The sequence below is a fragment of the Acanthaster planci genome, linkage group LG15 (assembly GCF_054643075.1).
Source record: "Acanthaster planci isolate LZ-2023a linkage group LG15, COTS_SCS, whole genome shotgun sequence".
Classification (NCBI taxonomy): domain Eukaryota; kingdom Metazoa; phylum Echinodermata; class Asteroidea; order Valvatida; family Acanthasteridae; genus Acanthaster; species Acanthaster planci.
The window spans coordinates 4,114,459-4,139,666 of record NC_141791.1 but is presented as its reverse complement, the minus strand read 5'-3'; the positions used below and the strand labels follow the sequence as shown (position 1 = coordinate 4,139,666).

General features: G+C 41.0%; 1 protein-coding gene and 1 long non-coding RNA gene across 5 annotated transcripts in view; both read left to right on the top strand.

The window, feature by feature from the left end:
* Nucleotides 1–782: 782 nt before the first annotated feature.
* On the top strand, nucleotides 783–8,786 carry LOC110988435 (uncharacterized). Of its 2 annotated transcripts, XR_015427873.1 has the most exons (5): nucleotides 783–1,200; nucleotides 3,348–3,469; nucleotides 4,857–4,962; nucleotides 5,443–5,593; nucleotides 6,005–8,786. It is a non-coding gene; the product is annotated as an uncharacterized LOC110988435 (long non-coding RNA). The 2 variants fall into 2 exon arrangements; XR_002599444.2 differs by lacking the exon at nucleotides 3,348–3,469 and having other exon boundaries at nucleotides 786–1,200.
* Nucleotides 8,787–11,723: 2,937 nt separating this feature from the next.
* The window catches only part of LOC110988446 (uncharacterized), a 29,611-nt gene continuing 16,126 nt past the window's right edge, over nucleotides 11,724–25,208 (top strand). The window contains exons 1-3 of one of the 3 annotated variants that reach the window (XM_022251941.2): nucleotides 11,858–11,992; nucleotides 18,961–19,181; nucleotides 23,837–24,045. In XM_022251941.2, the coding sequence (XP_022107633.2) occupies nucleotides 18,967–19,181; nucleotides 23,837–24,045 (424 nt within the window). In that variant the 5' untranslated portion in view covers nucleotides 11,858–11,992; nucleotides 18,961–18,966. Of the gene's footprint in view, nucleotides 11,993–18,960; nucleotides 19,182–23,830; nucleotides 24,046–25,208 lie in introns of all 3 variants that reach the window. The other 2 variants (XM_022251940.2, XM_087146631.1) reach the window with 2 other exon arrangements.

Sequence of the window (25,208 nt, the reverse complement as noted above, 5' to 3'; positions counted from 1 at the left end):
AGCGCAAGTAAAGACCTCTACATAGGTTATGCTTCAGGGGGAGGGGACTTGCAAGCTTTGGACATAAGCCGCTAGAAAAAAATGGCAATGAGGGGGTTGGGGGTGACCCGGGTGACCCCCTATCCTGCTGGATCCTCGCCGGCGATAAAGCCAAACATTTCAACTTGTAGAATTATCAGTAGCTTCTTTCTCTGACTCAAAATCAATACTTTCCTTGGGCACTAACAAGGGCTCATGTACACCCACTCAAAACTTGCCTGAATTATACAGTGTCAGATCACTGTCATGTTTTTCCTCGAACTTTGTGTCTTCAGAGTTCCTCCACTCATGTTTTCATTGCATTTTGATTGTACGAATTTACATAGTAATTATGTTGACTTCCTTCCAGTGGGAAGCGGTCTGAATAAAACATCTTTACAATCACCTAATTTGCCTGAATTGTAAACAGTGTTCGCAGACGCTGTCAGTATTTCTGCTTTCACCTATAATCAAATCATCATAATTATGCCATAAGCCTAATATTTACTACTTTTGCTCTCGCAACCTCAAAATGCAAGTCTTTGGTTTCCCAAGTTTCTTGTATCACTCAGTATTCTGCAGCTTTATGCCTACCAATGAATTACCAAGAGTAGAAAAAAATAACTTGAGTTATATCATTACAGAGGTTTTCACGTGACGTAACGTGACTGGCAAAGGCATTTATGGAAGCGTATCATGTCTGTGGAGGCGCGCGCATTTTCGAATCTGTGTATTTCTATTGGCAATTTTCATGTCCACAAGAATGTTGAGAGACATCAAAGGCGCACGCGTTTCTGCGCACATCTGCGTAATTGATCGGTGAATTGAGCGCTGACCGTCAAAAACCACGTGAATGCCCCCAAAGGCGGATGCAAGAAGATTATACTCAGTTTACAGTTCCAGTACAGCTTGGGCGTCTTCATGCGCCCGACTAGGACCATTTGGCGCCCTGTCATTGAATACCCAACAAAAGGGCGTTATATATAAGGAGAATTCTCCATGATGACTTAACAAAGTGAGTTTAGATCTGAATGATCGAGCACCCTGTAAATGCTTGAGCTGGCATTTTCTACGGAAATTAAGATACAAGTATACCCGTACTTCCTTAATCTTGGCAAACTTAGGACGGTTTTACTGCATCATAGAACGTGAACAGCCACTCACATCGGATCAAAACACGAGGTAGGTCTTTGTTTTCTGAATATTTCGGGATGGAAAATTTACCCCCTTTTCCCCAAATGTAGCGCTGGTAAAATCCCACGAGATTCTCCTCTTACTTTCAGTCAAAGTGAAAGTTCTCGATGTGGCTATCTCTTTCTACGTCACATGCAGTCGTACGCATATCGACCAAACCAACTATACGAGTGGCTGGCAAGCTGGTCATTGTTACAAATGCAAACGAATTTTTCATACCACGTTGAAAAATCTTACGCAGGCAATACAACACCCAAAACAATAAAGCTTACTTCTAAGCGGTAAGTGGGACAACTTGATGAGACTTTTTGTAGCGATAAAATATTCGGTTCACAATCTGAAAAGACCGCCCCCATGAAAATTGTCTTCTTTAGGACCGATGACTTTTCTTCTTACGGAAGGCATTAAAAATTGACTTAAGCAGTGCACTTCACCACAAAAAGGTACGTCAAGTATTTTTCATACATTAAAAGACGTAGGAATTTATCATGCAAAATGTGATCATTACCGTGTCCTGGTACTCTTCCTTGATAATTACTATATTAAGAGCGACTTTGCACTAAGGGCGTGGTGTTAAGGAGAGAGAAGCATGACTCCGTGCGCGTACTTTGTCCAAGGGTAAACGGGATATTTTTCACGCTCCCTAACCCTATACAATAAGCCAGGTGGAACCAGCTCCATCTACCGTGTTTCCACCGATAAACTATTACAGTCCCTCGTCAGTTTCCATCCCTCATGACTTTTAAGCCTGATGCCTTACGCAGAAAAGATAACATAACATGTTCTCACATTCTCGCCATATTGTTTTTAAAATATTAACTTCTACATTAAGCGTACTTCTCGGGGTGTGGAAAAAGTAGATTAATGATAAAATACAGAACGAGGCTTTCATTGCGCGGGATAAAAATCCATATTGATGACACCGAACAGTTTTAAGAGGACCTGGACACAACCTACGCCAATAAATTAGTTTTGACTTCACATTTTCTACCTCACAAACAAGACACATTGTACATAGGACCCACGAGATAATTCGTTCGCAGCTTGCACGCATTATACTCAATTCGTGTTCATATTACGTTTTTCGGAACTGTCCTGGTATTGACTGTCATGTACTTGGTAGCAGTAACGTACGAACACGATGTGGAATAGAAGTAAATGTCGTGTATCCCATGACATGATAATGTCGTACGACTCACGCAGCAACATCTGGTAACCCGTACGCAAAACGTATAGTGATGTGTGTATGTGCAAACGCAGTCGAAAGAGGTCGGATTTTTCCGGTCATGCTGTTCACAGGTCTTCGTAGTTTGTCCATGTGTAGGCCTAATGTGCTACTTAAAAAACTCCACAAGAACACTTGATAGGCCTGTAATCATAATAATTCAAAAATAATCGGGGAGTCCCGCGCTGTACGGACGTAGCCTTTACTCAGACTCTTACACGGTAACGAAAACAGCCCGTCTCAGATACAAACTATTCAGGTTTAAAAGGTACATCCAAATTTGAACAGTTTGCCAAATTTAGCGCCTTCGTTCAGTGGTGCGTCAGGTTTTGAGTCGGGGCTGAAAATGGGGATTGTTTTTCTGACACGAATGTCTATTTTCCCGTGGATCCTTAAGAGAATCCGTACCCCCCCCCCAAAAAAGAGGAAGATACAACAGCACTGTAACCTTTCTTAAGTGTTGGGGCTTGGTGACATGTCTCTGGGGTCAACTTGCCTCTCGGCCACTGCCATACACGCGACAGTTATTGATAAGCGTGTGTGCAAGCACTTAATATTTGCAGATCACTATTTTACCTTGACTCCGGGAGGAATGCCCTCTCTCATGGGTAAAGGGACAAAAATAAATATCTTCCCCTTTTTTAGTGTAAAAATATCTTCATGTAACGTTCTTTGGCCTTAAATGTCCTTGACGTTTTGGCCGGGCATCAGTCAGTGGCAGTCAGAAGTGCCATGGTCTGGCGGCAAGAACGACAGGCGTTTTTCCCGACAGCTAAAACTTCCTTACATCTTGAAAATGGCTTTTAAAAGACCTTAGCTCGAGTGAAACCCCCAGTGTCGGTCCCTACCCAATGGTCAGTCAGATCTGGTGGAAAAAAAATATCATTTTTCTTTACATTTTCTATTACAGAAATCTTGCCAACTGTTCCAAGTTTTTAGAAGTGCTTCCTCCGTTTGGTAGCTGTCACATCGATCTGGTCGTCTAAATTGACAAAACAGAACATAACTCAGCGAAGTGAAGACGACCTTACCGTGAGCATGCAATCATTGCATCGGTGTCGTTCACCATGTCGGCATTAAGTCACCTCTTTCCTCGTGACGAGCATAATTTTGTCCTATTATAGGCCTATATTATGCGTGCAGTGTGCATCAAGTTGCATGCATAAGGGACGATTTGATTATAAGCTGAAATTTTTTGTAATTGTGTTGCACGCCAACAGAGGGATATCGGAGGCTCTCATCAATTATTACTACCCACACCGTGCCCAGCGCCTGATGTGCCCAGTGGTGCCCTCAGGAAATTTTACATAACCAGTTACAGTCTCTCCCCTCCCCGGCGGTAGCAACGCCGTTTATTGGCTTTGAACTAAAAAAAAATGAACAAAAATGCCATCAGTGCCGCGCCAGTTTTTATTGATGGATTATGAAGAATGTTCATTTCGATCAGCAAGCGAGCCGGCTTTGTACTGAAGATCGCGTAATCGAATGTCAGAAAAGCTGGGTAAATGCAAGAAGGCGGCCATTAGGCACTACTGGACGCGTCGCATCCTTTGTTAATAGAAGACAGTGTCCCAAGCAGATAATGAAATCAGCTTTGGATCAGTTAACTTAATCATTCCGCAGGTTAACAAGAACACCATCAATATTTTTCGTGTTAGAGACTTTCCGGGGACTAGCTTTCATTAACTTCGAAAAAAGGAAAAGGTATTACAACCTCAGCTTTTTGAAATTCGTTGAACCCATTGGCGTGTTTTCTCCAAAAATATTGCCATCAATCTGTGTAAACAGATCGGTGTGTTTGGGCCACTGCGGCCATCTGTCATAAACGACAAAAATGAAATCGACATATTAGTTCCAAATCCATATTGCTGGAAGCACTTTGTAATACGCCGTTTAATGGAGACTGTAAATTAAGTCGAGCGTGTTTTATTTCTTCGGCGGGTTTGCAGTTGATTGACTGTAACTATAGTTGTTTCACATTTTCTAACAGAAGACTCAAGCTTTAGTGGAGGGTTCCAGTGTCGCGTCATGACGCCTCAGGAAAGTTGACTTGTCAGTTTGAAGAACGACATTTGACCTGCATGGGGTGTCATTCAGGAATGGCCCTGACCAGCCTGTGACATGTATGCATGGGCGTCGCGTAGTCAATGGGCAAACGGGTCATTTTCACTCTCTTTTCCCGACGAAATAAAAAGGAAAATAAATAATGAAATTGGAAGACTTTTGTTCTAGAATTTTAATACTGTGAATTATCAGTGGTTGTCCTTTGCTACTACCCAGTGCCCGGCCCCCCCACACATCCAAACTAAAACCAAATCCTGGCGATGTATTGTATGGCATGATGCTCTGCTGAAGTCGGAGGATAACCTGTAAGGGCTAATGGTTCTCTGTAAAAGCTCGTTTTTATTTATCTTTTCAGATGGTTACCAGCAGCATGGTTCGGGCCGTCTGTCTCCTCAGTTTGCTCTGTTTGCTGCCATTTTTAGACATCTCCTGCGGAGTCTATGTGTCAAGAAACAATTTCAGTAAGGCTAGCCTATGTCATGTCCGACCAGTGTATGCTTGGGCCCGCAATATGACACAACGGGGAGGGAGACACAGTTTAATAACTTTTAACGTCGCCCCGGAGGGAACTCATTTCATTTTTTTCTTAAGAGTAGAGTTGCAGTTCTGACCTCTTCAAACCATCCATCACATTCAAGACCCCACACAATCAACACAAGGTCTCTAGTCTGAATTAAAGACACAAGCTAAAGACAAACACATTCTTTTCCCATCCTGTTACTTGGTCTTGTGATGCATGGCCTTGACTACGGCATTGCTCAGAGGGCCGCTCAATTGATACTGGTGCAAGATTTGAGGGCAGAAATGGGGCACCGTACCACAGCATTTCGGCTTCACTGCTCTGTAAACCTACACTTGTTGCTGTTAATTGTCATCATCAGGCAAAAGCTCCACAAATTACTCAAAAATGTCCCCCACTCCATTTCTGTCCTTTTCACCAGAGCTGAACAACTTCGGCGGGAGCTCTCTCAATATCTCTTGCCGTTCGATCATGCCAGAAGGGGGCGTGATTACACTCAAGTATGGCCAACGTCGTGTCATTGGCTGTTACGAGTACACGTGCCCCGCCAGTGGGCTGATGCAGAGGAGAAGGTTAGTTTAAATTCGCGTGTCATGAAGAAGTCCAATAACATCGATAATTTGAATAGGCCAACTGATTAGATGGAAGCTTGTGTTTCTACATAGAACGTGCCCTTTATCCAAGCATAAAAAGAGTAATTTTTGATGGGGTTGGTTTGGAATACCGGGTATCATTTTTATACGTTCTTTAATCAATGTGATAGTTGATAGGAAAGAGCTCCTTTGAATGTGCACACGTCCACATAGGGATAAAAAAAGGAACAAATGTAGATCACTATACAAGTGGTCCAGATCTTCCAGTCAACTTCAGTTGCACCCTGAAATATAAAAAAATCACTTCTGTCGCTTTTCATTTCTATGAACTACAGAATACATCAAGCCTGAAGGAACTAAACATAGCTCTCGTTTCCCCTTTCCTCACAGGGTCGACAGTTTCTTTCGGAGATGCTAGTATGGATGAAAGGGCGAAAGCTAATCTGCCTTAAGCCTCACGTAGACTTTTTAAAGGCCGCCAAACCATTTGCGCCCTCTAGAATTCCATGGGGAGCGCCCTCTTTTTTGATTCTCTGTTGCATTTGGCGCTCCTACCGTTCTATTAATTAATGCTGCTTGTTACCATGGTCATTAACAGGGTACAGAATACTGTGTCTGAGGACTGAACTTTTTTTTTTGCTATAGCAAAATAATTTCGACAACATTCCTGTTGGGGATAGTATTGCAAAGAATCCAAGAGACAGGTAGGCCCTTTAACCAATAAAATGGATGGGAGCTGGGATGTGGGATATGACTCTTGGGTCGAGTTCGGGCGGTCCGTAAACGTTCTTGACGCGGGTTTCTTGTTCTCGCGCTCGAACTGCGACAACACGACTCAAGAACACTGTACTCGGAACAGGATCACTCACCACCTCCTCGTCAGTGTTTTACAGGAACACACGGAAAAACTCGTGAGATTTTGATTTTTGAACAGCTGCAAAATGTAGAGAGATGGCTTCCAAAGCCATAGACAATGGGAAGTTTTGCAAAATTAACATTAATTATTTTCCGTAATACAGAAATGAATGTTCCTGTTTAAGAATTCAACCCATGCAAACATTAACTCTCGAATAACGTATCCTACATGGACACTGCCATGTTGCATATATGTTGCTTGTCACTAACTACTAGCGATAACCGGTTGTTTGTTCCCGGCGTTCGAGCGGCCGACCCACGAACAACAAATAGAGCTGTTCGTGAGCAGACGGGAACATGCCGCCCGAACTCGGCCTTGAATTCCTTCGGGGACCTGCATTTGATTTCCCAGTGCAGTGAATTGTGGATTTTTCCAAAGTGAAAGAGCCCTTCCCTCCAAGGAATACAATTTCTTAAAAATAATGTTGACACCTGTCCCCCCCCCTTCCCTCCAACCCAGGATGCGCCCCTCGCCATTGGCTAGGTTGATATCCCTGTCCCATGGGCGTTTTTGAATTATCCCCCGCCAGAGCAGTCAACCGTTTGTAATGATACTTTTTACATGTAATAACTCCATCTCCAATCAGGCGCATCCGTTTTGTATGAACTGCCGATACATAGTGCAATCGTTTCCCACAATAGTCGCTCCATGTCTGAACTACGTGGCTATAATTATGACAGGATATAAATAAGTGGGGGGGGGGTTGCATAGCCGCGGCTTCCATGTGTGGGTCTTTTTCCCATCCGTTGCTAATTACATTAAAGGTTTACCTCGGTTTTCAAATTTACAACAAATAGATAAGTACAATAATACGGGCGATTCACAACAGCGCCTCCAAGAGTTTTTAACACTTTGGCAATGGGCGAGCTCGCGCGCCTGGCAAAAATTTACCCACAGTGCTCTGCGCGTCGTTAGTTTTGACCCCGTGTGACGTATTTCCTTCACTATAATCTGTGCAAGGCCATCAGCCCTCCCCAGTGCCCTGTCCGGGAGCTGGGCGACGAGCGAAATGAGCTAGTTCGTAATTAACGCATGTTCGCTGCACTGGAAAGTAGGGCAAGGGTCATTAATGAATAAAACGAATCGCTTCACCGTGCGCCCTTCTGTGACATTTGTTCGCTGGAACTTCGATTTTCAATTCTTTTCACTTTTTGGTCAAGTCTTTTACCATGGATGGATGTGAGCAAGGTCTTTCAAGTGATGAAATTCGTCTCTGAACGATCGATGGGCCGTGGCCCGATTGAAAGAGTTTTTAAGGAACAACATATTCCACATGCCGTACTTGGATTAATCAACACTTAATCAACCTTGAAATTACCTGATACGTCGGTACTGCTATCCGCACAGATTTCCTGGAGTGAGTTCCATTTACGAATGTCACTTGACACCCTGTGCACAAACCCTATGAGGTTGGTCTGAAAAATTCCAAGTGTTTTCAAAGAAAAGGCTTCAATTTTTTCACTGCTACATTCGACATTTTAGGACATAATATGATTGCTTTCTGTGGGCTAACAAGGCCCTGCGGGGGAAATTAGTGACATTTACATATAAATATCATACCAATTTCCTTCCCGCAAAAGGTATAGAAAAGTATTGCAAATTATTATTTGGTGACACTATTCGGTATGGGATTGTAGGTGTAGAAGCCAGCGCCGTGTTCGGGCGGCTTGTTCTCGTATGTTCACGAACAGCTTGATATGTCGTTCTTGGGTCGCCGCTCGAACGCCGGGAACGTACAATTGGTCATCGCTGGTGGTTAGTGACAAGCAACATGGCGGGGTCATATCGTAGTAAACTATTCGAGATAAAGTTAATGCTTGGACAACTGGGCTAAAATTCTGTTCTATTTAAACAGGAACATTCACTTCTGTGTTGTGAAAAATAATTAATGTTAATTTTGCAAAACTTCCTATTGTCTCCAACTTTGTAAACCATTTCTCTATTTTTGCAGCTGTTCAAAATCAAAATCTCACGAGTTTTTCCGTGTGTTCCTGTAAAACTCTGACGAGGAGGTGATGTGTGATCCTGTTCCAAGAACAGTGTTCTTGGGTCATGTTCCCGCCGTTCGAGCGCGAGAACAAGAAACCCGTGTCAAGACACGCCGCTCGAACTCGAACCAGAAGTATGTTGTCTGTAAAGCCAGAGAGAGGGCGCTATTTCATATTTCTGGTGTAGATTATTGGTCAAGCCAGAGGGCGCCTTTCCGTTACGAATACCTTGTCACTTTGTCAAGTTAGACACCTTGCCACTATTTGCAGCCACGGACGTGTATAATAAAATCTGGACTCGCAATGCCCTTAATCAGCTTATAGAGTCATTGAATCCACTCGCAGCCATTTTACCGAGCCGAATACAAAGCTTTCCTGGTAATGCCCGCCTTTGTTCTTCCTGACGTCAATAGTAGGGAGCCAACCCACGCCTTTGTATTCGGCTCGGTAAAATGGCCGCTGGTTGGCTTCTTTTTCATACAAAGGCGTTGCAAGTCTAGGTTTTTTTTTATATACGTCCGTGTTTGCAGCCAAATTCGCCATTCATGATTTTTCCCTTTATGTCTCTGGGACAGCTCAGCAAATCGAACTAATGTAGGCTTCTCCTGTGGATTTGAATAGGAGCTGATGGTCTATGCGTTTATATGTCTGTCGTCAAAACCAATCATTTTTAAAATTTCTATCTTTTGCACGGAGGTAATAATGGGATAGAACTTAAAGTTCCATTTTGGTTTTCGCCCTCCTACGCTTCCTTAACTTATGCCTCTTAGCCTTTCATCAAGGTACTATCTGTTCATTAAATTAATATAGTCATTCTTCTGGATGAACAAGACGGCTATAAACCTCTTTTTCCACATGAGAAAAGGTACTCTGTTTAAGTTTGCGCTGAATATAATGACAGAATTGGATGGTGTCAAATGGTGTCTAATTGAGAGAATCGTTTTGCCGGTGCATTGAATCGTATTTTGGGTGGGAGAGCGTGGATTCCTCCTTTACACTCTGCTTTTAGACTTTTGTGACCCCCCTTGTAACATTGAGTGACGCCCTCTATATTAGCAGATCTCTCACAAAATGAATTTTAGGGCCATTATTTTGTCCCAGTAATTTGGTTTATAGTTTGCGTTAGAAAGCACAAATTGTGGCCATTAATCAATTTGGCATTCCGGTACACTACAAAAAACTGTGATATAAATTAATTTAATTTCCAACCCTCGGAGAGGATGACGCCGGTCTGCTGTTGTTACAGAGTGTAATAAAATGGCATTATGTAGGTAGAAAATGCTGAGGATTCCTTTATGATTATTTGCACTGTGCAAGACGCTTTTCAAAGGCCTCCATTAGTTCCCGCCCCTTTCGTCAGTTTCGGGACACTTTTTTTTTTACTCGATATTCCTGGGCGGACGTGTGTGGTAGCCTCACGCTGCTTGGGATTATATAATAGCCCACCCCCGGGCTAAAAAGTTGGGGATACCCTCATCTCCCCCGGATTTCGTTACAACCCATCCCCCACATTACCATCAAAGCAAACCAAAAAATTCATACGATACGACGGCTTGTTCAGTGATTGTGCTACAGGTACAGGTTAAAGTTTGCAGTGTAATCAAGCAGCAGACAATGCACGCGAGAGCGGCCCCCTCCAGTTCATTATAAAGGACTTGGTGATAACGGCCCCATTCAACTCGTTTACGGCTGAACGTGCCAACACTTGGCGGTCTAGTTCCCGCCAAGCGTTGCAAAGCTTCCACAATACGTAGGCTGGGAGCGGACGGAAGGCGCAAGTTTTGAGGGCTAGGTCCGAACACGTGACAATGTTATTTTGCCTCTGAGATAATCCTAGATCGATGCCAGAAATAAAACGGTCACAGAAGGGCCTGAAACCTCGCAGCTTTGTTCCAGCTTCTCTGATATTGCTTGATCTCCTCAGTATCGGTGAAGCTAGAGGCCCAACTTAATGTTTCTACCCAGGATGCACCTGTTGTGCAACTTGACACGCTTCATAATGTTCGCAAACTATGTTGCATTCTTTTTCGAGATGAATGTCCTGGAAAGTGCACGTTATTTTTTAATAGTAGAAAAGATGTCCGTGTTTCTCCAGGCAAAAGGGGGGCGATGTACAGCGTTATTCGGGGAGAACACTGTTCAGCTTTTTATGAGCCTAACATTTGCTTAAATTAATGAAAGCAATTCTGAAAAAGGCAAGCTCACAGATGTGTTGCCATCTACCTACTCAACAATAAATCCTCGAAAAAAAAACCGGGACAGTAAAAATAACAACAGTTCCAGCTGCTTTTGTGCATGATTCAAGCTGACGTTCAAAGTTTTAATTTTTCCCTGTTATGAGATCACAACTTTGGCCAAGAATAAGGAAATGTGCATTAAAATAAAACCCAAAAGGCACCCAAAAAATGATAACTTTTAACATAAGCAAAAATACATTGACAATAAGGTTTTGAAAACACAACCGGATTTTCAAGAGTCGCAGCAGCTAAACGAATTAGCTAAAAATGTACTGCACGATGAATTGTTTTTGGCAGGCAGCTGACCTTTTTCCACTTGTAGTGGACATAATTGCGCCCTCTTAGGAGTGCATTTGTCCAGTGTCCACCTCAAGCGCTCTCTGCGTCGTTTGTCTGAAGATATTCGGTTCGACATACAAGAGTATCGAACGCCAGTGGAATCACATTCAAAAACAGGCATATTTATAAAATATTGGAATCCAAAATAGATCTATTTTTCCCCAAATATTGACCTTTTTGCAATGTCCACTTACTCAATCTGAAATTTCGCAGGGCTGTACTGCTTGTTGTTGCTGGTATAGGTTAGGTTGGCACTTATGGCAGACTAAGTGTCCTTCTACGACTTGGACTACCCCGTTTTGGAAAAAATAGATTCATCTGAGGCAACGATGAAGGCCTATATTGTATAGAATGTGGTTGGTGACCTTTTCAATTCAGTTAATGACGGTACATCAATGATGCGACAATGGCAGTACTTCTTTTTAAAAAAAATTAAAAAAACCTTGGTAATTTTTGCAAAAAAACCCAAACAAAACCCACACATCAAAATTTCTTGTTTGTGAAACATAGTTTGGAACACAATTATGGTTGGAAAAAAACCGGGACATAACCGTGCTGCATCGACTCTGAAAGCTACGTCCAGGCGGGTAGTATCGATAAAAGTGCACGCAACTGCTCGGATCATCACTGGCCGGCCAGAAAGCACCGCTTTACCTGCGGACTGTTATGATCCGTATGATGTGCATGCATGATGCACGTTATTTTCATTTGACTGTACTGTACTGGGCCGGCCACAGCAGGTCATGGAGAGCCACATGTAGATGTACACTCAAGAAAAGGTTGTTCGACTTCTTGTTGTTCCTTGCACCTATACCTGCAGGTTTATTCAGGGCTTTGCTTTGTTATTACAAGAAAACAGACGAGACAACACCCATCGTTCTTCTGTTGCACGAAACAGGTAAGACATTGTAAGAAAATAAAAGACCCAGGACTTCTGAAACAACATGAACAAGGGCGTCTGTTTACGGGCGGCAACGCAGTACGCTTGTATTTGCAAGGTGTACTACTGTACGTGTTGTAACAATGATAAATATCCCTACTTTAAAAAAACAAGGAAAAATACAAGTTTCAAGTATTCAAGACACCTATCAATTAAAGCTCACTTCCTCATCTTTCATTTTCCTTTCAATTTTAAGTGGCTTACAATGTAAGCCTAACCATGGAGGTAGAATGGCCAAACCATGGCATTAACTTATGACTTTTGGCATGTTTGAAGACCTACACGTGCATATTGCTCTCCAGAAAAAAACCCCCCTCAAACCAGTCATGAGGCCTATCACATTTTTGAAAATTGATGCCTAGACTGACAATCCATTGCAAAATATAACGATTTGGAGGGCCCTGTTTGGTCTGATACTTTCAGAAATACCGCTGCAAGTTGGCAGTCCTATCTCTACTACTAGATTCCATCCTCCTTAACAAACCACCCAGTCCACATGCTGACATGCCACGAAATGCTCTAATAGCAGAGAATTTGACAGCCTACAAATCGTGATTTGGTCCGGGCAGGCAATTTTGGACCTTAAATGGACCTACTTGTACTTTGGATGGAAATTGGGCGAAAATAGAATACCATCCAATTCCAAACTTTGTAGCAGGTACATACATGTACATGTATGTAAAAATCAAGATTTATGAATTATTAGAAGTTGGATGAAGTTGCATTAATTGTGAAATTTGAGCTAAAAATATAGTTTGTTAAGACACTAGAATCGAAAAATGAAAGTGTGCCATGTTGAGCAGAACAAAAGAGGGTGTGTTTTTCTGGTACAGCATAGGCGTGCCATGAGGCGCGCAAGTATCGCAGAGCACACTAAGTACGCATCACTAATTTATTCCAGCATGTATGGTCTTTCCGTACCTGCAGAACGAGTGCAAGAACCTGCTTGTTAACCACCTGTCTTTATTTTGCCGATTGGGGGTACGCTTCAGCTCAGGGCTGATAGGCTGCGTGGAGGACAACTTCATAGACATACAAAGCCCTATGGAAAAAAGTCTCAAAGCAGTTATTTAATTCAGCAGATAACCATGCCAGATCACAACCCCCCCCCCCCAAATAAAAGTGTGGGTGGATGTCATCTTTAGTTTTGGATTTCAATGTTGGTGGGTGTTAACAATAGTTTTTGGATTTCAAAGCCATTTTTACTTTCAAAATCGTAAAGCTTTTTTCTTCTTATATTATCTGCATGTATTTCTGTTGTTTGGTTTTTCCAGGGTTATAATTAAAGCAGTGGATACCCTAGCTTGTATGTAATGTTGAACATTCACAATTGTGTAATCTTTGCCCAATCTGTCAGTCTTCCTGCACAATTTGCCAAGAATTTGACCTTCAGCCAGTGACCCTTCCCTTGTTCTTCACAGTTGTGGAAGATGATTTCATCAGAGGGAAGTAAGATCCATTTTTCATACCGGGTACAATATTGACTGATAGTGCAAAGTGACCGCGTAATTATGCAGATCAAGTGATTCCACCCAACTGATATCTGATATTTTAGCTGGCTGGCAAGATAACTGAACATGTGAACAGATTGTTTTTGTAAATTACACATCGACTGATCCTCGTGTCTGTTTCTTTGTTCTATGCTTCATGCCTTCATTGACATTGTGAATTACTATTCTTGAAGTGGAATTCAGACCTAGCACACCTGGGGGGATTTTTCTCATGTGTCCTCTAGAGCCATGGATCACAAAAGAGAAGTGACAGATCCTGCAGTTTAACGTGGGATCTGGTTTGAAACAATCAATAAACATGGTGAAAGGATCCAGACTGGTATTAGAACTTTTGTGGGTTGGGAAAAAGACCCACTGAATGGACCATCATCCTCAAATTCAAACATAGTGTCCTGTCATATTTTGATGTGGCCGACACCTGTTTAAAGCACTTGGCCATGAAAGGTGAGTTTGGTAATACATACATATCATCGTTCAATACTGGTTGTATAAAAAATGTGCAGGTGGCTCATGGTGGAATATATTGTATATTTTGTATAATCTATGATTAACCCTCAACCCCTAGGGTGTACATGTACATGTAAATAAAATCATATTAAAATCAGATGATTTAGGACTGTTATCTACAAGTACATGTACGTTGTAAAATACTTGAACACACAACTTTATGGTGACAGGAAATGCAAAAGTGTGATTGTCCTGATATGTGCCCATCTTTATTGTTTTTTCACCAGATCTTTTGGTACGGATGTAAATGTATTTTTTTAAAAACTCTACCCACCTGCACGGCGCACTCTGTCAAATTCACTTTGGAGAATTCTTGTTTCCTTTAAACACTAGACATTTCATACACTATTGCAAAACAGCCCTCTTGTAATAAAGCAACCTTTCCCATTGTTTTCTCTTTGGTAGTGAACAAAACATGCTACCGGTATTAATCAATGTGACCAGAAAATATTTATATTCTGTGTTTTCTGCTTTGTTGTTCTAGCGTCAGACTGCAGCCTCAAACAGATGTTGGCAAAATTAATAAAGCAGTTGTCTGAAATATAACAAATCAAGTGAACTGAACACGTATACATGAATGTATACTTGTATACAGTTCATGGAGACAAACAATACCTTTGAAAATAATCTTAAAATTCTTTCTCACCCTACTAATGGCCTTATACATACATATAGCATACTCTACATGCATATCTCACTTCAAAGTCTGCGTTGGTTGAGCAGTTGTTGATAAATTCTGTTCCAGCCTTTTTTTACAAATACACGTATGTCTGGTGACAAGTGGAGCACCAGTTCATTCTCCAATCAACTTGCCCATGAATAAGCTTAATACATGTAAGCATGTGTTAGTAACATTTGGATACAAATCTGGTACACTGTGTTGTTTAAATTCGCGTGAACATAACAATTTGAATTCTCCATAAAAGACACTGTGGCTATACCGGTCCCTTGCGATTTGGGGCAAGCGTTTCCTTAGTGACATGTACATGAGAGATGCCTTCCACCAATACACTCTTGGATCAGAAGGGCACAAAGGAACAGTCCATTCCAGAGATGGTGGTCACTATGCAAATCACGAGGTACATGTATAGCAACAGTGTCTTTAGTCTGGGGAATTCAACTTGTTATGTTTATGTGCAATCAGATATCAGTGTACCTGTTTTTATTCAAATTTAACTCACAAAAGGCTTATTGTCAGCTCACCACATTGTGTGCACATCATTGTACCTGCAGTAAATTGAGACTGGTGCGAGCTGTACATTGTGTTGATAATTGATAGTACATTGTACATTTATAATGACAAAGTTTATTTCTGTGTTTTGGGTATGCAGTTCAGCTTTGCCAGTACAAACTAAGATTCTGAATGATATTCAAAGAGTTTATGCATATTTGTCATTCTATAAATGAACAGTATAAATGGAAATATCTCTGAAATTGATTTCAAACTACATGTATTTTCATTTGATTGGCAGATAATTTGCATCAATTCATCATTCCTGAAAATTAGAAAATGTGTTTTGAATTTACCAAATCATCCATGCATATCAGCTGTGACAGGATCACAAGAAAAGTCGGACCTCTGATTTATAGAATGACCTACATTCAGGTGTCTAGATTCTCATGATATATGAATTTAAAAGCCTCATACCCCCTCCCCCCCAGTTTTTTTATGGGAACTAGAGCCTGTTGAATAGGCTGGGAAATAATGGTTTTGGGTTGGCTGTGATTTCATACCGTTATATCAAGTTTTTGACACCTCAGCTCAAATGGTAACAGGAGACTGACTGGAGTCATGCCAGGTTCGTGTGGGGCAATACTGGCAGTTTCCTGGTACATGTAGAGGAAGGTATATGTACATGTACAATGTACATATAACAACTAGCAAGGCCACCTCTGTCGTCTCGGAAATATGTACCGGTACATACATGTATGTACATGTACATACATGTATGTACATGGATCAGTTTATGGAGTAATTATACTACCCGGTATATAGAGTGTTACAACTCACCTGCTAAGGCAAATGCACAAAGATGCTACAGGTACAGTGTATATATGTTGTACATGTAGCTATTGAAGGGGTACAAGTTAAATTTACCTTTAAATGTACCTTTAAACATAGAGAAAGGAAAGAGATGCCACAGATAATGTACTAGTTGTGAGGGCATTAAATTTGTGCACCAGGGGGCATGGTTGCATTTTTCAAGGTCAGCAAAATAGAGTATGTGTATGATGCTCACTCACCTACTAGGGTTACAGACATAACTGTGGATACATGGAAGGGGTACAAGTTAAATATAAATCATAGAGAAAGGAAACAGGTGCCACAGATAACCCTGGATAGTTGTGAGGGCTTTAAATTTGTGTGGTGTTTGCATTGATCAAGGTTGGCAGGTGGTTATAATTGCCTTTGTTTTGATGTACATGTATACATGTAGGTACATGGAAAATAATAGGAATAATAAAAATGGGATTGTGACTATACGCTGTGTCTTTTCTTGTATCCATTCTCTGTCAAACTTGCATTTAAAAGGTATTGTAAAACTGTTAAATATACATGTAGGACAAGTACACTAAAAATCTCACAGCGCTGTGGTTTGTTGTCAATCTGTATTCCTCCATGGTTCTGCCTTCATGTACCTGTACTTTCAAATAGACTGCATAGACACAACACATAATTCTTATAGTTCTACATAATAGTTTACCATAGAGTAGTTTCTTGAGGAAAAATTCTTCCTGTGCTTAAACTTTGGAACAAACGTGTTAGAAGTAAACTAAAAATGTATTTTGCATGCTGGGCCATCAGGACAATAATTGTATAGCCAAAATGATTCAATCATACATGTACATTGTACTGGATAGCAAAAGTTTTATAGGAGGTTGAATCAGTAATAAAATGTCTGCAAAGGTTATAAAAAATGCATGTGTTCACAGGGACATATAAACCAGAAAACTTGTAACTCATTAGTCACAGGAATGTGTAAAGAATTTGATATTTGAGTATTATTTGGTTGTAAGGGACTGTGCATCAATTGCAGGAACACACACGGACGGACGGGGGGGGGGAATTTGAAATTGTGTACATGTACTTATGTTTTGGAGGAAATAGCCACTTGAGCATTTTACAGTACAGTACTCTGGATGAAATTGTCAGGAAATGCATTGTATAACTACTTCCTGCAGTCAGGGTACCGGTATGTGCGTTTTGCTTTTGGTTTGGTGCTTGGTCTTTTGTCATTTCATTTAAGGGCCACAGTGTGGAAATGACTTTTGTGGAATGGATGTCAGCATACCGGTAATTTAGACTGTTTGCATGTTGTACATCTTATTCTAGATCAGTGTTTCAGGTGATTTGCTGCGGTTTGGTTGGCTCTGGGAGTCTAAATTAACTGTCCTTGGGAACCTGAATATGCAAATGTAAATGTAGGCCTATTCAAGTGTGTTTTTCCCCCCCAAAAATGGAAAAATAAAAACTTATACAGTGTACGTGTACTGGTACATGTAAATTGTTCCTACCACTACCAGAACCTTAATTTTTTTGAACATCTATTGTTTTTTTTGGGTGGGGGATATTTTATTGTCAGACTGGGTGGCTCAGAAACGTTGAAATGCTCTGAAGTGTTGTACATGAATGGTCCACAATGACCTCTAAATCTTTAATCGCTCAATTTACGAAATAAAAAAAGAAATAACCCACAGGAGTGCCCTAATTCCACTGAAATAGGAAACAAAGTTATTTATGGGCTCGGCCCGACCTTCATTTTTACAGTCACGGTGCACTTGAAAATTGCAGCTCTGCATGTCCTGTTCATTTCTAATAAAAAAAGCTGACCTTGTACAGGTACATGTACCGTAAATGTCCATCACGTTGTCACAATGAACCTGCTAATTACCCTCAAAGATCTTTCCAGCTCACTGCAGTGTCCCTATAAAACCATGTACATGTATCTGCAATTCTGTTCAGTCTTTGTTGTTATGCTTGACAAAAAGATGGGGTAGTTGGGCAGTCAGGTAGGCACAATGTTTTGGACTTCCAGTAACCAAACCTCTACCAAATTTTACAGTTTTCGTTTTTGGGGGAGGGGGGCTGGTAGATCTGGTTTGTGATTTTGATGTAGTACATGTGCATGTAGTTGGTATCAGATTCATCAGAAATGTTGCAAGAGGGAGTGGTCATTGGTTGAATGTACAAGTGTTGAGGTCAATTCTAATCCCTTTGTCCAGCTGACATACATGTACATGTATGTGTTTACCTTGGCTACATCAAAAGTGCACCAATAACAGACTTCTGGTGTATTTTTGGGACGCACCAATTTCTTCAAAATGCCTGCACTAAAAGGCACCAACTGGACACCAAAACAGCACCATAGGTGGCTTAGGGATGTATCCATTTTGTGACTCTTTCTTTGATACAGTATACCCTTGATACTTGAAATAACAATAGAATTGTTCCATTCCCCACATGCTCTGGTGAGAAATGGCGATTGATTCTACAAATTGACAAATCCTGTTCCCCTGTCCTTAAATGTCGACCTAAGCAGGGCATGCATATTGCCAGTGGTACTGGTAATTCCTCTTTGTACATCATGTGCGGATTTGTGTAGATGCTTGTTGGCTAATAGTTTGCCCTTGATGTACAATTACCCCAGCACTCTCGGTTATTGCAGCTGCTTCGTTCCTTCGTCCATCTAACATGGACCTTTCCTTCATAGTTGCACAGAGCAGCATTAACCTGCATCAATTCGAGCTGCTTTCACCCGATGCCAAGTCTGGGATCACAGTAGCCGCACATTGCAGTAAGGGGAAAAAAGAGAGGCTCCCTCTCCTCTCAAAAATAATAATGGCAATGCGATTGACTGAGCTTTCCACAGCTTTGATCCCCTGCCAACCAAACTTATCTTCCCTCAGATTGCTATGAGTGCAGGTATGCGCAGGGTGTGGTTTGCCTTGCTTATGGGCGTCTGCATCGGGCTCATGCCGTCCCTCGTCAGCTACATGAGAGCAAACAGCAACAGCAGCAACGAGTCCGTCGTTAGGCAGGTTTACCTTGGCTCCAACGAAGTGGCCTCCCTCTACGGCCGGGAGAATGTGCAGGCCGCATCGCGAGTACAATCTCTCAACAAAGACATGTAAGCTCTGCCATATACTCCTTGGTGTTAGTTTGTTTTTGCCTTGTTTTTACTGTGCTGTATCTTACTGGTTGCCCTAGTACACTTTGCTTGGGTTTGTTTGAGATTGCGTTGTGCAGCATGAGCTGGGTTAAGTTTGTTCTGGTTTGATTTCAGCTTGTTGTCATTTGGATTTTGGTTTATCCCTTTGTTTGCCTGTTTTGTTTGTCTTCGTCATTGTTTTGTTGGTCTTTTTTTTTTGATGAGATCCTTTTAAACCCTTACCTTGATTACATGTACATACATGTAACACTCCTATGCGAAGTATGAAGTCCAGTGAAATGTTTCAGTTTTTCTCTGGCCATAAATATGCAAAGGGTTCCTAAGGTTTGAAAACTGCTACCACCAGGGAGCATATGAAGAGTGCGCAGTGAAGAGCAGCAGAGCATTTAACTCCTTGCTGGGGAACAGACTTAAGTTTACCTGGAACAGAAGTAATGAATTATACATGTACATGTACTGGTGCATGTATGTACACCCACACATCTTTCCTAAAGAGATCACATGGCTTACCATCATCATATGATCCTGTGCCTGGCTAAAGGACTTAAGCACTTACGACCTTTTGCCAGGAAACGTGATCAATGCAACAAACCTTTCCCAGCAAAAGGACGTATGTACATGTTTCCAACTGTTTTACTTGAATGAAATATAAAGATTTCTTTGCAAAATTTTTTTAAAAATCCCCAGTTGTTTAATAAGTTGTTTAAAGGTTGCTTTTTGTACAGCCTGTGTTGGTGTTGTAGCAAATTTTATCCATTTTTACTACATGTAAATAAAGAGAATGTGTTAAGGACGCCCTTTTCCCTGGCAAACGACGACATGTGGTACATTTACATGTAGTTCATACCACCACCATGTAGAGCTTCAAGTCTTAAACGTGTACAAGCCCAACATACTGGTACATGCTTGACCTGAGTTGACCCAGCATCCTCTGCACACAAGAACTTGTGGAGGATTTGGCAGTGGTAATTGAACACCTGGCTTTTTAAATGGATGGCTAACCCTATTTGCACAACTGCTCATCCTGGTTTCTAGTCCTGAGGAGGGACCAAGACAAATTTGGACAGGCACTTGTTGCTTGTTCAACATTTACAAGCCCCCACTTTTGACATAAATCTTTTTACACTGGGGAACAAGTCCTCACATCTCCTTCTTAGTACTGGCTGCAGTGGGAATATTCCCTCCGATAGAACCACAGGGTGTCAGTTTACAAAAATTTTCCTTGGAGGGGAGCAAGCAGTGTTTAACCATGGCTAGGAAGAGACAGAGTGTATTTCATTTCTCTAACCCTGGTGTTCTGCATATTTGTAAGAGTTTGGAGTGTAGGACTGGTACATGTGTCACAGAATATGACCCTAGTATTTCTGTTCATTTTAAATGTGCTCGCGAATGTGCATTCAGCACATAGCTCCACCCGTACTTCAACTGAACATCAAAGTCAGTGACCTTGCCAATAGACTAGTGATGTGCTATGTGTGATATATTTGCCTGGCAAGAAAATATGCGCCTGTTAGGGCTGGCATTTCAAAATGAGGTTTAAGATACAAATCAGATTTTTTGGTTTAAATTAGATGTGAAATTTTCTTTTTTAAAAATTGGATGCAGGTTGACATAAGTGCATACGTTTTGCTTGTTTCTATCCCAGAGTCAAGCAAATTCAGTCATGTGTTTTAACGCGGTGTAAAGCCCTACAGCAATACATTCACATGTAGCACCCCTATGCACTTGTAAACCAGCAAACAGTTCCTTCTGAGATGTCATGGGTGAAGTTCCAGGTTTTGAAACAGGCTTTCAGTTTTGCCAGAACTAGAGTTCATGGGATTTTGCTATCAACCAGGAGCTAAAAGGACCACAAGAAAAGTACTGGTTGTTCATGTTACCTGCAAAAAACTGATGTTTTACCAGGTTCTATTGTTTGTTCAAAGCAAAATCGTTACAGTAATTCTGACTTCTATTTGATGTTGTTACTCTGTTATATGTACATGTAGGTAAGTTTGTGATCCAGCCCTCTTAGAGGATTAATCCTCACTTTATTAACGTTTTGTAAAGTATCACTCATGGCAGAGTTCTGCATACTGTACATGCATCTTTGTATAAATGTAAAATTGTTTTTCCACTGGACATTTTCCTGCCATGCCCTTGCAGAAACTTGCTGCGACTCCCCTTGAACTTGTTTTGGCATAAACCTTCTGTGCCTTCCCAGCTACTTCCCACTTCAACTTTCTGTCTCACAGGTGGAAGGTTGAGTCTTTATAGTGTCTGGCTGTTGAAATGTGGTACATGTACATGTATATTGCCGGTGTCAAACGTTACTTGAATAGTAAAATAATACTGCCCTACAGAGAAGACAAACCACATCCAAAGGAATAGATAAACCCAAATCTGAAAATGTGTTCCATTAGGAGATATAAAAAACGTGTACTGTGAGACACCGACTAGGGCATTTCTTATACATGTAGGGCAAACATGAACATTACACGTACATGGTACTTGTACACCCTGTACATTATTTATGATTTTTACATTATGCGTACTCGATAAACGTATACCTACTGGTACATCAAGCCTTGTCAAGTACCACAAGCAGACGTGCTTGGCTGATTTTGTTTATGCCTATAATAGCCATCTTTCACTTTCAGTGAATTCCCACCATTAATTAAGCTATACTCGAGTTGCTGTCTGTTTGAAGCATTGATACCGGTACATTCTGTACATGTTCTAATGTGTAAGTCTGCTCTGAAGTTTGTCCTGGAGGCCTCCCCTCTGCAGAGTTCCAGAAGATCACACAGTAACATACTGTGGAAGAAGTGTTCTAGTTTAGTTTACAGCTCAACAAAATTAAAAACCTTTCAGTTGTCATTTGATGTTACTGCCAATGATAGAAATAGAAACTACTAGCGGTTAAACTGTCTTGTTTTGAAATTCTGATTATACACGTACAATGTGCATGAAGATCGTGTGACCTGTTGCTTTTTAGAAAGGTCTTTTGGTAAACTAGTTCATTCTTTATCTCAATAAAGAAAATCCACTTTATTTGGCTAGACCTACCGGTGGCATTATTGCTTTTAATAAAAGTAATACATGTAGAAGTTGTCTACTTTTGGGGGGGTATTGAAAATGAAATTCCGAATGAATAAAACTTGTGACCAAAATACTCGTACCATTCATGTACTTGTACCAGTGGAACTTTGAAACAAAAGAATACCGGATTTGGAGGACAGTCTCGTACGTGTGTATACAAGGTGAGGCCTTGCCTTCTGAGCCTTGTTGTAAACTGAATGATTTCTTACAATTCAGTATCACCAAACTGGAGACATAGAGGGCATTACGAACCATGCACATTGTCAATGGCTGGATTCTGCAGCCACAGATGAACATGTATATTAACCCTTAACCTTCCCTAACCACACAGAATTGAACACCAGTAAAGTGTGTGAATTTGTGGCATTGGGTACTGTACCCCTAAACTGCTTGTGCTTTAACATGGGTTCAGGCATACCCAAAATAAACAGAGTCCAACAGCTTCTGTGCACGGTTCACCATATGGTGTTGGAATTTGTGTGAATGGGTATGGTTCCTAGTCAATTACTCTGGGGAGTTAGGGTTAAAGTAGGGTTAAAGTGGGTGTAGATTTCTTGTCACTTAACTTGTTTGTTTTGGTTTTGTTTCACCTGTATATTAGATGTCTGTCTTCAACATACTCATAGTTTAACTTGTGTTCCTCTTTCTATTATTCATTGTTTTGTTTTTTTGTCTGTCTGTTTTTGTGCATACGTACACATGGACCCCTCATCTAAAGTAATCTTTAAGACATTGTGGTGGGTGATGTGCATTGAAAAATACTGTACATGTATGACCGGTAAGGCAGAAGCTCTGATAAAAAAAAGTGTGACTTGCACTCTGACAGTGTCTGAAAAGGGATCAGTAAATTTATTCGGAAATTTAGTGCTTACATGTGCATGGAGAACGAACTCAACCGTCCAGTTTGTCACAATGGTTTTCAATGTTTTCTACATGTACATGTACATGTATGTGGAAATGATGCCATAGACAGTAGAAATACTTTTCGACGTGGTTTAATATTTTTGTGAAGCCTTTTGAGATTTTAATTATTTTATTATAATTATAATGAATATATGAACGTGTACATTTACATGCACATTTGCCTTTCCCTTGATTTACATGTACATGTACTCAAGGTGTCCCTTAATGCCAGTCAGGTTGTTACTGTATGTACATGTAGTGACATCATATAAAACCACTAGTATTTGAGGAGAGTTGTTTTAATTTACTCACTGTCAGGCTGCACATTCAAAAGACTTATTCTCTTCCAAAAATGTGGCATTTTGTGGTGTCCTAGTTAAAGCTGACAGGTACAGTTTGACCTGCAATATCATTGAAATTGACTTCAAACTATTTTGAGGGTTTGACAGCTACTTTCTGTCAATTACACGTACTCTTGGAAATTAAAGAATGTACTGTACACTTGCAAAATCATAGATCTGATGTAATAGGGAGGCAAAAAATGGACCCCCAATTTACAGCATGATCCAAACGAATATGTTGGAGTCATTAAATTTAATCCCCCCCTCCCCCTTTCCCTGCTGATCTAGTGATGTTGGCAATCCCACCGAGCCTCGGAAGATCCTCCTGGATTGCGGAGCCAACGTGGCGTCGACAGTGCAGCTGTTTCGGGAGACATACCCCAAGGGCCATGAGTACACCATCCACTCCTTTGAGATTGATGACCGGCTGGCCCCCTACTTCAAACCCTACAGGAATCATCACTTGCACTGCCCCGTGGGCGTGGCTGGCAAAGATGGTGTGTGGTTGTGACAATTCCTGAGCTGTCAACATTCTGATAATTCAACTCAAATGTATACATGTACATGTACCAGTAGTTGACCTCAGAAACAACATTGAACAACAAAATAAAACTGAAGCAAAGTGTGAAAAATCTGGATCTGAAATGCTCTTCATTCGGTTTTTGCTTTCCAGTTTGAAATCCCATTGATTTCCTGGTGAAAAAATTGTGCGACCATTACCCATGTACTGTTTGTGTTTACTTAGCACAAGATCATTGCCATAAAACAAACATTTTCCTGATACAGTTTTGAAAAGGATGCAACACCTGTGCCGCTTACAAAAGAAATAAAAAAGAAATATCTACCAATGAGGAAGAGGAAAAGAACAACAGTGTCAAAACGCCAGACATGTTTCTCTTTTTACCAGTATTTTCATCCCAAACCAATCAGAACCCTCAGCTCTTTGGGCATTTCCACTCTGAATATTGATAATCCTCCACACCTCTCAGGTATTTTGACCTGGAAATTTTCCAGAATCCTCCCCACATCTAATATTTCATGCGTGTTGACCTGGAGCCTTTTGGAATCCTGCTTTAACTAGTGAGACATTTTCCCATGGAAAATTTCTGGATTTATCACCGGAATTCTACCAAATTTATTGGTGGGTAATAATGCAAGGATGAGTCTTCGAACTTTCAAGGTGCATCAAGCCCCATGCAAAGTACCAGTAATTATGGCTAGCCTCTACATAACCCAGTCCTACAAAATCCCTCAATTTCCTAACAGATCGTGAAATATCCTTCATGGTTAGGGCTGATGTTTTTATCTCTTTGAGCAACTTGCAACTACATGTAATATCATTTCAAATGTAAAGAGATAGAAGCAAGACAGACAAAATTTTCTGACTTTAACTTTTGGCCTGCATTTGTGGATGTAAAATTCCCTCACTCTCCCCGAGCATTTTTCATTTGTACATGTACAGTAGTTTTCATCGATTTTCATTAACATTGCCCCATTGTCAGTACTACTGCTGGAAAACGGGGTTGGTTGTCACTAAATGTCACTTGGCGTATCTTTTGCTCAGTGTGACCTAATTTGAATCCACTTTTATTCAGAAAAAAATTTGTAAGGTACAGAAAATGGTCTGGCATCTGCTCATATGTAGAATTGATTTCCCCTG